General features: G+C 55.4%; 1 protein-coding gene across 1 annotated transcript; it reads left to right on the forward strand.

The window, feature by feature from the left end:
• Window positions 1–3,552: 3,552 nt before the first annotated feature.
• On the forward strand, window positions 3,553–8,304 carry PG997_005042 (uncharacterized protein; the record flags this gene model as incomplete). The annotated part of the gene is made up of 8 exons (XM_066809357.1): window positions 3,553–4,710; window positions 4,766–4,988; window positions 5,030–5,177; window positions 5,240–5,728; window positions 6,914–7,243; window positions 7,376–7,509; window positions 7,604–8,217; window positions 8,266–8,304. 8 exons carry the CDS (start codon window positions 3,553–3,555, stop codon window positions 8,302–8,304), a joined length of 3,135 nt encoding a protein of 1,044 aa, XP_066672975.1.
• Window positions 8,305–12,236: the final 3,932 nt, after the last annotated feature.

Raw genomic sequence — 12,236 nt, forward strand, 5'->3', positions numbered from 1 at the left:
CTCCCTTGCTCCCTTGCTTGCTGGATTGCTCCGGTGGGGTATACCCATGGGACAGAATACATATGTAGGCGACCTAACGATTCGGCTCATCGATGTAGCTAAGAGTCTGGCCAGGCGGACGGACTGGCACTGCGGGCCTGCTGCAGGGAGTGACGACTTTGCTGTAGAGGTGCTGGGTGCCGACCCAAAGAGAACTGGTGGGTTTCAAAGGACCCGACGTTTCAAGGATCCAGGCAAACCAAAGATTTGTCAACCTCTCGCAGATAGAGACGCCCCGAAATGGAGATAAAACTCGATTTCATTTTGTGTGTGTGCGCGCGCGTGTGGTATGTTATGCATCGATCGTACTATCGTCAGCCCCCATTATTCACGGTCTGGACTTCTTGTTCAGTGATATCTGTGCAGGGTAGATGCAGCAAGTTGATCCGAACACAGCGTATAGAACCCAGTCTATGAAAACGATATATCCCATCCCGGCCAACTGTCCTGGCCAATAAATGTACTTGCTATGGGCTCATACAGTGCATATACTCGACCTTTACAGGCTGGCAAGCAGTTGGTGACATTGTAACATCTTGGGTGCGATTAAAACTCCGAAGTCGTGGGTGATCTGCGAAAGCTGAGTCGCATCCTTTCCGGAGTCTCGCGCAAGTTGTGGGTTATGCCGTCAATGCGCGCGATACTACTCTTTCTTTTTTTTCTCTGCCCATGTTTGACGACTTCCCTCTCTCAGACTAAGGAGACAGACTTCTTCTAGAAGGGTGTGATACGGGGAGGATACCGCGGCGGTCATGGGGGAAACCGGCCTCGACTGGGCCAAAATGTCACGTCGAAACTTGTACTTCTACGACGCGACCCGATCTCGATCGTCTCAAGCTCGTCTCATTTTCACGTATCGAGATAGGACCGTACACAGTCCCGAATCTTGGCGATCAAGCGCTGTGACAATTTCTCTCTATCTCTTCTCTGCCTTCCGGAGTTTGGATCAGTGGATTCTGGTCGGGCGTCAAGAGGGACGAACGAAGGAAGTGACGATAGTCGGGTTTGTGCGCTAGATACCTAATGCAGACAGACCCTAGCATCTGTGTTTCGTGGCAGTGCCGGAAGTCTACTGGTACTCGTCTAGTTTGCAGCGGCGTCGGTCACTGTCAACCCGCATCCTCCTCCAGAAGGGCGGAGATATGGGATGGTCGACCAGTAGGGTACCCCTTCGGTTAGATCTCCGTTGAGAGGAGACTTGACCCTGACACCTGCCAACGCGTTAAAGGACCTGTGTGCGAGTCGTGATGGGCAGAAAATAGAGCGGAAGCATTAGCGGAAGCAAGCGTGTGTGCGTGTGCGTGTGCTGGGCGCATTACGGTAGGGTTTAGCGTCTCAATTCCAAATGCTACAGGTACCTGCCTCTGGTGTAGTCGGCTGTAGCAGCAGGTACTCGGGGGTAAGCGCCCGCGACTCCACGGCCGACTGGTAGGTAGCCAACTTTATCGTTCCGACTGGAAGCAGATCGTGGGAAATCCTTGCTGGTGTTGTCATATTGCGAGTACGGTGCAGAATACGGTCCAGTCCGGTACCGCATTCTTCATTTTGTCTACTGGCGATGCTTGGGGAGAGTGACTGACATCTCCTCACGGCCGTCAATTACCCCAGTTTTCATCTTACTCTTGTGCGTGGCCGGTATTAGCCGTCTGACATACATGCGTGTGATGTAGGCGACTATTGGTATAATTAATGATTAGCCAAAGGCTTGTCTACGACACAAATACATACCATATTGTGGCCAATAGATCTGCTCTCTGTATCTAATATGTGTGCTTGCAGTAATGTACGTACGGTGATCAGGGGTGCTGCTTGACGGGCAAATTGGTCTTTGGCAACAGTCCTGAGCCCATCTCACTCCCTCCCGTAATCCAAGCCATGGTTGTCTACTTGAGCCATCCGGTGTTACACTTGTCCAAACTACTACCAAACAGAACTTCACATGCTCCGAACCTGCATAGCTGTATCATATGTGAAAGACACACAGGTAACCTGTCATTTGCTTTTGACTTTGACTTTCCGAGTAATAACTCACTCTCACCGTCGACCAAGTCCGGCCAACCGGGAGGGCCCATTGATGAGCGTTCTGCAGCCATTCAGGTTCGGGCATCTGCCTTAGGCTTACATGGAGGGGTTAGGAAAAAAGAAGATCAGGTCGGTCGGTTTCTAACATTAGACAGCAGAGACCCGCCCGAGGTCAATCTAACAACGACTTGCTGGTCCTTCTGGCTTAGCGCTGGTGGACCAACCCCCTCTCTGGCAGTCGCTGGCTCGGCCCTGGGCTACAGCATCGTGAACCGGCCAATACATGCGCACCTGCTATCATACGAGGGCCTGATTAGGCGAGTGCTAGCCGGCCAGAATAGGTGCTGCCTACCTACCTACCTAGGACTTGACTGCAATTGATGGAGGAGTACCGAACAGACGGGCCCCCATCATGCCATGGCTAATGCTGCTGCGAGTACCTGCTTTTGCTGTACTCGACTGTTATCCGGTGTACCGCGCGTATCAAGTTGGGTGTTCAACCGAAGTAGGCAGGCAGGCAGGCAGTGCAGAAACCCCTCCTCGACGAATCTGATGGCGCGCCTGCGACCGAACACGTCAAAGACGCTTGATTTTCTTCACCCTGCAAGTCAAGGACCCAGTCCATATCATCGTATCCCCACGTCATGTTCCGCCGGGGTCTTCCTTACCTCTTTGGTGTGCTGGGTTGTAGGTACAGTAGGTACTGTCGGGAGAGAATCAATCACCTTGTCGTGTCCCCCGGGCAAGACAGCCGCTCTCGCTCGGTTTTCCGAGGGGGTGAACAAGACGCTTGTGGAGAAGACAAGACGAGTTTGGATCACCCTGAAAAGTCCACTGCATCGTGCCAAGGCGCAAAACCCTTGACAGGCCGTCTGGCGCTGCGATGTAGACACGCAGCGGCGGGCGGTGGTGCAGGTACTTACCTTCAGTGGAGAGCACAACCCCTACTTCCTACTGGGGGTCGCTTCTGGTGGATTGGGCACTTGGAAACAGGCACTAACCTAGGACTAGGACTGGGCGCACCACTCCCACTCTCAGTCTCCCACTCTCTCGCCCACTAGGTACTTGCTCTTGGGCTGATGGGTTTGGGGGGGTTATCCTCCCCTCATCACACTCACACACACACACCCTACCTACTTTAGAAGTCCCGAAAGTGTGATGAGACGAGCTGTCTTCCTCTTTCCCCCCCTTCCCCCAATTGCGACTTTTCATCGCATAACATGACTTGAGACAGCGGCCGGCCAGTCTACAACCTACGCGCAACGTCTCGCATACGTAACTCTACAGCAACCCATTCGTCTCCTCCAATACCCCCCAGGCGCATTCTCCTTCCAAGGGCCAATCCCAGCGCTCGTCTCACGCTAGAGGGATCGCGCACTTTCGGGGCTGTGCCCGTTGCATCGCCACGGTGCCAGCGTGCCTGAAAGGCTGACTGGCGATTCTGCCTCGCGACACAACGTCTGCTTCCGTTCTTAGAAACATCGCGCCGCCATGGATCAACAAGCTGCACAAGCTGCCCATGCGGCTCGTGGCCGGTCCCCATCTGCCGGCCACCAGCAGCAGCCTCATATAAGAAATAGTCATTCTCCTTCGCCTCATCCCTACCCGTCTTCCGATGCCACTATCGGTCTCGGACTTGGCCTCGACAACTCCACCGCGACAAACATCCAGCAGCAACCGCAGTTCGCTCCCGCCGACTTCAACAACTACAACACCACTGCCGCAGGAAATCAGTTCCTTGATCCGACGCAGGGCTTGGCTGACACATCCTCCTTCGACACGACCTTCCCTACCCAGTCCCAGGCCGGCTTCAACCAGAACCTGCTTACTCCCGACTTCAACGGAGGCGGAGACTTCTCCCTCTTCCCACCCACCACCCAGGGCGACCAGTTCAACAGTCCCCTATTCGGTGGTAGCGCGCCCTCTGGAACCCCAGATATCAACAACATGACCTCGCCCCAGATCCATCACTCCCCTACGCCTCCTCACCATCTCAAGCCCGACCCCCACCAACCTGGTTCCGCACACCAGTCGCCGGCCTTCAACCAGCACCACTTCGCCTCGCCCTCTCCCGGCCAGCACTCGAGGAACGCCTCCCTTGGCCCCGAAGCTGCGCTCTTAGGAAACCAAGTCGATTGGTCTGCTGCGCAATTCCAAGGGCACCGTCGCTCCCCCTCCGAGTACTCGGACGTCTCCTCGGCACAGCACTCGCCCGCCCTGATTGCGCAGGACAGCTTCGATAACGCCCACTCCGAACACGGTCACTCCCCAATGCAGCGGGCACAGGACGGGTTCTACGACGGCGTGAGCGCCGGGCTGGGCAACTTCACCATCTCTGATCCCCATCACATGGCGCAGGGCCGGAGCCCCTCACACAGCCCTGCCATGTCCCCGCGCATCCCTCCGCAGCAGATGCCAGACATGGGCCAACACAACCACAACTACGCCCTGGGCGGTCAGTCTCAGGGATACGTGAGCGCGCCGACGATTAGCTATCCGGAAGCCTTCCCTTCACTTCCTGCCGATGTTGGCATGAGTGGTCAGATGCAGCCTCCTGCCATCAACATTGACTTTGCGCCCAATGCCAGGCAGGGTGGCGAGATGCCCAAACAAACCATGGACCAGACGTCACTTACACCCCTGACCGAGGTATGTTGTACTCTTCGCCTCCTATTTGAACTCACGATGACTAACCCAAGTGCAGGTCGAGCCCGGGGTCGTCAACGAGCGGTTACTGACCCATATAACAGTGGCGGTCCTGGCATATCTCGGACAGGAACGCCAGGGAGCATGTCCAACCACCTGGGGGCTGACCTGGTCTCGCGCAGCCGCTCAGGATCCGAGTCCTCACGGTCTATTTCACCTTCGCTATCACCCAGTGACCGCTCAGGCAGTGCGAGTGCTGCCTCTAGAAGGCGGCAGTCGATGTCAGCGGTTCCTAACAACGTCATTGCTCTGCGGCTCGCAGACCCCGAGTACCAGGCTACACAAGAGAGTGGCAACTCCAAGCGCGTCCAAAAGCACCCGGCTACCTTCCAGTGCACCCTTTGCCCCAAGCGATTTACGCGCGCATACAATCTGCGATCGCATCTGCGTACTCACACCGACGAAAGACCGTTTGTTTGCACGGTGTGCGGGAAGGCCTTTGCCAGACAGCATGATAGGAAGCGTCACGAAGGCCTTCATTCCGAGAGAAGAAGTTCGTCTGCAAAGGTGACCTCAAGGCCGGCGGGCAATGGGGTTGCGGCCGACGCTTCGCGCGTGCCGATGCTTTGGGCCGGCATTTCCGGTCAGAAGCTGGCCGGATATGCATCAAGCCCCTCCTCGACGAGGAGATGCTTGAGCGTCAACGGGTTTGGCAGGAGCAGCGGATGCACAACATGGCTCAGAACATGGCAGCGCAGCAAGCCATGATGGATCCCAACGCATATCCACCACCCATGGACCCCAGTGGCTTTGCTTTGCCAGCCTCTTTGCTAGCACAGTATCCTGCACTGGCTCAGATGAACTGGCAAACCCAAGATATTGGTGGGGTGGAAGATGAGCTTAGTGGGCGTTCTAGCTTCGACGCGTCGGACTACGATGAAGGAGAAGACAACGGCTACGTGAGCGGTCCAGGGACGGGATTCGGTGAGGGCGGCATGCAGCAAAACTTTGGAGAGATAGGGTATGTGAGCGACTTTGGCGGTCGGTAGAAAAAGGGGGTTGGTTGGTTGACCTTCCTTCATTCTTGGGTTTTTGTGGTTTCATCATTTTTTTGTTATATCTTGGGTTTTATACCGGGTTTTGGGGGAGCAAACAAGATCTGCGGGCTTGTGAATTCTTGCTTCCCAAGAGCGTGGATTGACGACATGGACAGCGATTTTGGAAAGGATCTATTACTCTTCAACGGCTGAGGATATTTACACGACGGGGCTTTTGTCGTGTGGGTGGAGGTGGCCTCCTTTTTTTTGTTCTTTTTCTCGATTCTGTTCAGATCACGATATGACTAGACGGCATTATTTTAGATACCAACACGGAGTTGCTCTGTTTTCTGATTTTCAGAATATCCATTATTAGCAATGTTTTCTTCATGTAAGCCCGTCCGCGCGTCTTCTTAGCCTTGTTATCCGTAGAAGGGGGCACAAGCACAAGCACAGGCGATAATACTCTTTCGATGAAGAAATGATGGCGGGGTTAGATATCTGGGAATGAACGATCCAACGCGGGGTCTTGGATCAGATCAATCTGATCCCACATTTCGGGTTAGGTAAGGGGACTTTGGCCACATGGTAGTTTATACAGACGGTATTAGTTGAACACATTCCTAGTGGGACATGCCTCGAATACTCGATGCAGTCGTGTCCTTCTACGTACTACGATTTGCAGTATACTCGAATGTGGCCTTCTGAATGCACCCACCGCCGGCTGTCTCACTCACATGCGGCTGCCTTGAATCCATTCCAGAATCTAAGGCATAGTAAAGGCGGAGCCCCCGGTTCGGCCCATTAGCTCATCAATGATACATGGATCTCAAGTTGTCGTGTACTTCTACTTACCTAGTACTTGCTAAATCGGGAAGGTTGTCTTATCACGAGGCATCATGCGCGTAACAGCAAGCGAACTGCCAATGACCCTTGCTTAACTTCATTCACTCCTTCGTGCTTTTTGATAGCGTTGGAGACCAAACCATCAAGCATAAGTATTCAGCTTTAAGAAGTACAACAGCAAATAATTCATCGTAATTACGTACGTATCTAACGTGAGTGTGGTATAGCACCACCATCCATCCAGCTATAGCTTCATATCATCCCCGCTCCACCTCAACACCGCAACAATGCTAATGTAATAACAGCACCCTTATCTGAAATAGCCAGTACGAGCCACTGCACACTCTACCTACATACCTAGTCCAGTCCAACCTCATGGCCACCCCCACCACCATCAAGGCCCTCGTGGTCGCCGACAAGGGCAAAGCCGAGGTCCGGGACGTCGCCATGCCGCGCCTCCGCGACGAGTACGTCCTCGTCAAGGTCAAGGCCGTCGGCCTCAACCCGACGGACTGGAAGCACATCGACTTCGGCCTCGCGCCGCCGGGCGCCCACGTCGGCTGCGATTATGCGGGCGTGGTGGAGGAGGTCGGGCCGGGGGTGACGAAGGGGTTCGAGAGGGGGGATCGGATTGCGGGGGTGGTGCATGGATGGTGAGTTGTTTGGTCTTTGGGGTTAAAGGGTTTCTTGTCTTTTTCGTGTCGCGTAACGATATGTGATATGGGGCATGCGAAGGGGTCAGCCAGGGGAAATGGACATGGGAGATGCTGACTCGCGGTATGCAGCGATGCTACGCAGCTCGAGAACGGCGCTTTCGCCGAGTACATCGTAGCCAAGGGCGATCTCCAGATCAAGATCCCGAATAACCTCAGCGACGAGGAGGCCGCCACGCTCGGGGTCTCCATCTGCACTGTCGTATGTATACCTCTCCTCCCTTCTCTGTCTGAGTACCCTGCTTATACATGGATCTCGTTCCCCCAAAACAGGGCCAAGGCCTCTACCGCTCCCTCCAGCTCCCCCTCCCCCCGCCTCTTTCCTCGTCAAGCAACGAATCCTCATCTACGGCGGCAGCACCGCGACCGGCCTCCTCGGAATCCAATTCGCCCGCCTCTCGGGCCTCTCCGTGCTCGCGACCAGCTCGCCGCACAACTTCGACCTCCTCCGCTCCCTCGGCGCGCGCTGGACCTTCGACCACAACGCCGGCCCCGCGTCCTGCGCCGCCGACATCCGGCGCGCGACCTCTGGCTCCCTACCGCTGGCCTGGGACTGCACCGGCCTGGGCGCCGAGACCTGCGCCGCCGCGCTCTCGACCGACGCCGAGCGCGACCGGCCGACGTACGGCACCATCGTGCCCGTTGAGCGCGCGGTGCTGGACCGGGTCAACGCCGCGGTGCGGGGGCCGCGCGAGACGCTCACGTACTCCGTGTTCGGGGAGCGGTTCGTCAAGGGCGGCAAGGAGACGCCCGCCGACCCGGAGGAGTACGCGTTCGCCAAGGACTTCTGGGAGCTGGCGCGGGGGTTCCTCGAGAGCGGCGACGTCAAGCCGGTCGTGCCCGATGTCAACCGTGGCGGGAAGGGCGGGCTCGAGGGGGTGCTTGTTGGGTTGGACGAGCTCAGGGCTGGGAAGGTTAGTGGGACTAAGCTGGTGTACACGCTCTGAGAGATGAGCGTGCAGGCGAGAAAGGAGCTTGGTGATTTTGACCGCTGCATTTAGTCTACTTTGTATGAAGAAACCATACTGTACGATCCCAAGCATGGACTATCTCACAACTTGTTTGCATTGCCTCGTGATGGTAGAGATCATTGGAGCTGTCTTCCCGTACAAAAAAGGGCATCATAACGACTCTTGTCCGCTCGTTGACCTGGTACATTTATAGCACTCGCGGCTGTTCAAGAATGTACGGTGTTCTGATGTCGCCAGCTAGAAACCGCCAGACTGTTTGTCTATCCGGTTAGCTGTCAATTCACAGATGATGTGCAACTCCCAAAATGGTAGCCGCGCTGTGCCCATAGTTCTCTACAATATCTGCCATTTACAAAGCACACTGAATGCGCCGGACAGCCCTAGCATAAGGCGTAGCTGCGGCTGCCGATCTGTCAGCCCTTTTTCAGGGGGCTTCGAGCGTCGCCCACCAGCCTACACGCAATCACCCACAAACGACAGATCGCTAGGACAGTCTCAGTAAGTCGCGCTGATTAGGTGAGATGAACTGTCCGAAGCTGCGGCCGGGATGTTCTCCTTCATGCCCAATATAGGACACGTGGGATAGTCGAACAGTCCCGGCAGGTCTAGGTTGACGTGCATCATCGTCCCGATACCCTTGCCCCTGGTTACGGTCAGCTCTAGATCGGGACACACACCACACACACACACCTGTCAACAGCCCTCGTCCCGCTAAAGCTTAGGGCCCGTTAGGGTGACCCGTTGATGCTGGGCTGGCAGGTTGGCAGGCAGGCTTGCCACAGACCCGGGGGGCAGGGGGCGCGCTGACCACCTGACGGGGTTTATCCCCGCTGGTTCGAGCTTCTGGGGGCGCCTGGGTTCGTCATACAAGCTTTTGCCAGAATAAGTAAAAAAAGACTGAGCGAGCGAGCAAGCAGACGCTGCCGTAACATAGCCATAGCTTGTCTGTTAGCAATACTACCTCAGAAAGGCACCTAGTAAGTCAGTCAGCTGAAAAGAGTGCCGCTGCGGCGGCTCACTCGCTTGCTCATCTGCTGCATCTAATGAGATGACGATCTGTGTTGTATCTTCTTCCATCTACCCTCGCGCATGTCTCACCGTCGCCCACAGTGGCGGGCTGGCTGGGGTAGTGCGGAGGGACCTGTGCGTCGGCCATCGTTTTTTTTTTTTTTTTTTCTTACCTGAAGCTTGTTCCGTCAGACGGTCCCAGCAACAACGGAGCACGAGCACTTGCAACGCACGCAGAGAAGAAGAACAGAGAAACTGCGCCTTTCCGGTCGTTTGCTACTGACTTGTTCCACGGCCTTTCCGGGACGATGGCGGAGATTATGTAGGGCGGTTTGCGTAGTTCCCGTCCGCTTCGTCTCACCGGTTCATCTCAATTGGTCATAGGAAAATTGCGCCGTCCGAATCGGCGTGCAGCCTCGTCATTCAGGCCTATGCGCATGCCCACTTACACGCAACCCGACACAGTCGGAGTGGTGTCTGTTGGGTATGAATGGACGACGCCATGCTAAACGTCATGCTAATGGCATCGCCATATCAACCTGCATCATATCATGCGTGAGGCATAAGGGCCTTTTATGAGGCTATTCGTCCATTTCAACTTGCGGTCTGCGAGAAGGAGTGCCCGTACTGTAGCGCACTTCGTGTCAGAGATAGAACAGCCTCGTTTTTGGGGGGTCGCCAGGCCATTGCATAGTGGGATTTGCCGAAGTCGAACAAGACGGACGGAATAGGTTGTCACTTGGACCTGACAGTCGGCAAGACTTGTAAGGATCGATGCACTGTTGCTGTTGCTGTGGGTGTTATTTATTGTCAATTATCATGTGTGACAACCGAAGAGGACCCCAACCTGTTGGAGACCGAACGGGATCCGCCCCCATTCAGACCAGAATAGAAGGGCGGGAGGGGCCAGGAGGAGGAGTGATACGTAAAAACGGATGGAATGGCCTCGACGCGTCGTCAGGAAGGCTGCGCGAGCTGCATTTGTCTCGTTTCGCATTTGAAAATTTTCCACTGGTTCTCGATGCTTGGTCGTGTACAAATCAGCGTCCACTTTTTCGTAGTCGGCTGTTGTTTGGGCTGAAGTTCGTCGAGTCGCCCCGAGCCTCGTCCTGCAGCTTGTTGGAAGCGGTGTAGATGCGACGATGCCTATTTCGGCCAAATGGGTGCGAAGGCGCATCAGAGATCTGCCCCTACCTGCCTGTCTACCGGCTAACCACTGGCCACCACCAGGACCAAGACGTCTCGGGCAGAGAGGAGTGTCGATAGACATACAACTCGCATCAGTTACCGATGCCACGCGAGCGAAGAATTTACCCGTTCGTCCACTGCAGCTCGGCAGACAGCCCAAAGGTATTACTGTACCTGGAATTACAACCTTGGAATTGAGGGCTATGATATGCCAATGGGCCCAGGTACAATACGAGTAGACGCTCTTGGTGCCTCGATCCTCTCCACCGTTGGATGGGGTATCGAACAACGTGGACAGGCATCGATCCAGAGAATCGGTTGGGAGCGGGCAAGATACAAGTACAAGCTTGCAGGCCGCATCGCTGCCCAGCTGTCATGTATCGCTACTACTTGTGTACTTGCCGTACTGGGTGCGCAGTGCATTGCAGCCGGGCAGCATCTCTCTCAATGCAATTGTGCCAGTAGCAGGCAAGCAAGCTGGCGATTTGGAGGGGGAGCCGCTTGCTGCGCGTGGACGAGGACACGCGCAAGGCCAGTCTGGATGAATGGAGGGGGGACCGGCCATGCAGCATCGTATGCACGCGCGCCTTTACTTACTAGACGACCCCTCCTAAAAGCTGTGCCTGCGTACACATATCTGGAGCGATTGTCCCCATCCACAGCAATGTTTGCGGTTTCTTTCTGGACATTCCCACGGTACTGTATCCTGTATCCCGTACTCATCTCAGCTCTTCTCAGACATCTGCTGTTTCTGTCTGCCGGTCGGATAAGGGCAAACAGAGAGAGAGAGAGCAGGGACCCGTTGATAAGGGTAGTATTCACACGAAGCGAAATGAGAAATGATTGGAATAAAATAAAACGAGTCCGTTCCTGAGCGTCGAATCTTCCAATTTTTGACAAAGAGGAGGGGTTCAACGAGATGTCTCATAGAAATTTCCGAGGTGGTTGGGCTGCCGGGGCGGGTTGCCTATGATGTCGGTCGATTTTTATTAGCCAGGGTGCTACTTCCCGTACCATCTGCGCGCTAGACTCGCCTTCCTTTCCACGCTCGACTGAGGCAGTCAACGATTTCGACCGTAAGCCGGGGCGAGGAGAGGGAGCAGAGGGAGCAGAGCTCCAGAGGCCCCTCCGTTCTCGACGGACGGACTTGATATATCAGGCGCAAGTGCAGTTGCAGTTGCATGTTGCATGCACCACAGTACGTACACGCTTGGGAGCTCTGGAGCTTTGGAGCTCTGGAGGGGGGGCCGGTACTTCGGTGAATCAGTTAGTCAGTGGCAGAGGCCCAGAGGGGAGGGGGAGGAGTGCGAGCAGTGTTAGTTGTGGGTGGTAGTGGGTTGGAGTGTCGCCAAGGGCGCGGCCAATCAGGCGGGCGATCGACCCTCCGCCACCCCAATTTGCTATCTACGCACACCCTCTCCCGGGCCTGTGTGTTTCGTTCCCTGACCTTCTGACCATTCACACGGCTACGGTCATTGTGCATGACCCTGCAGACAAGTCCCATACTCCTACATAAGACCAATAGACTACCCTTTCTCCCCATGAATCTGGTGTTTATGCCCCCGTTGCATACGCGAGACGACTGACTGACTGATTGAGCAATGAGAGGTGGTTCGACTCTGCTAAAGTCGACATCGCCGCGTCTTTTTCAATGATTTGATCTGCGCCCGCCCCGCGCGTAGCACTGGCCTAGCAACCGGCTCACTTCCAGCTAGCCATTCGCCTGCTTCATTGGATCTCCGGCACGACCCAATAAGAGGAGAGAG

Source organism: Apiospora hydei, assembly GCF_038363865.1.
Source record: "Apiospora hydei strain CBS 114990 chromosome Unknown utg000004l_segment0_segment0, whole genome shotgun sequence".
NCBI lineage: Eukaryota > Fungi > Ascomycota > Sordariomycetes > Amphisphaeriales > Apiosporaceae > Apiospora > Apiospora hydei.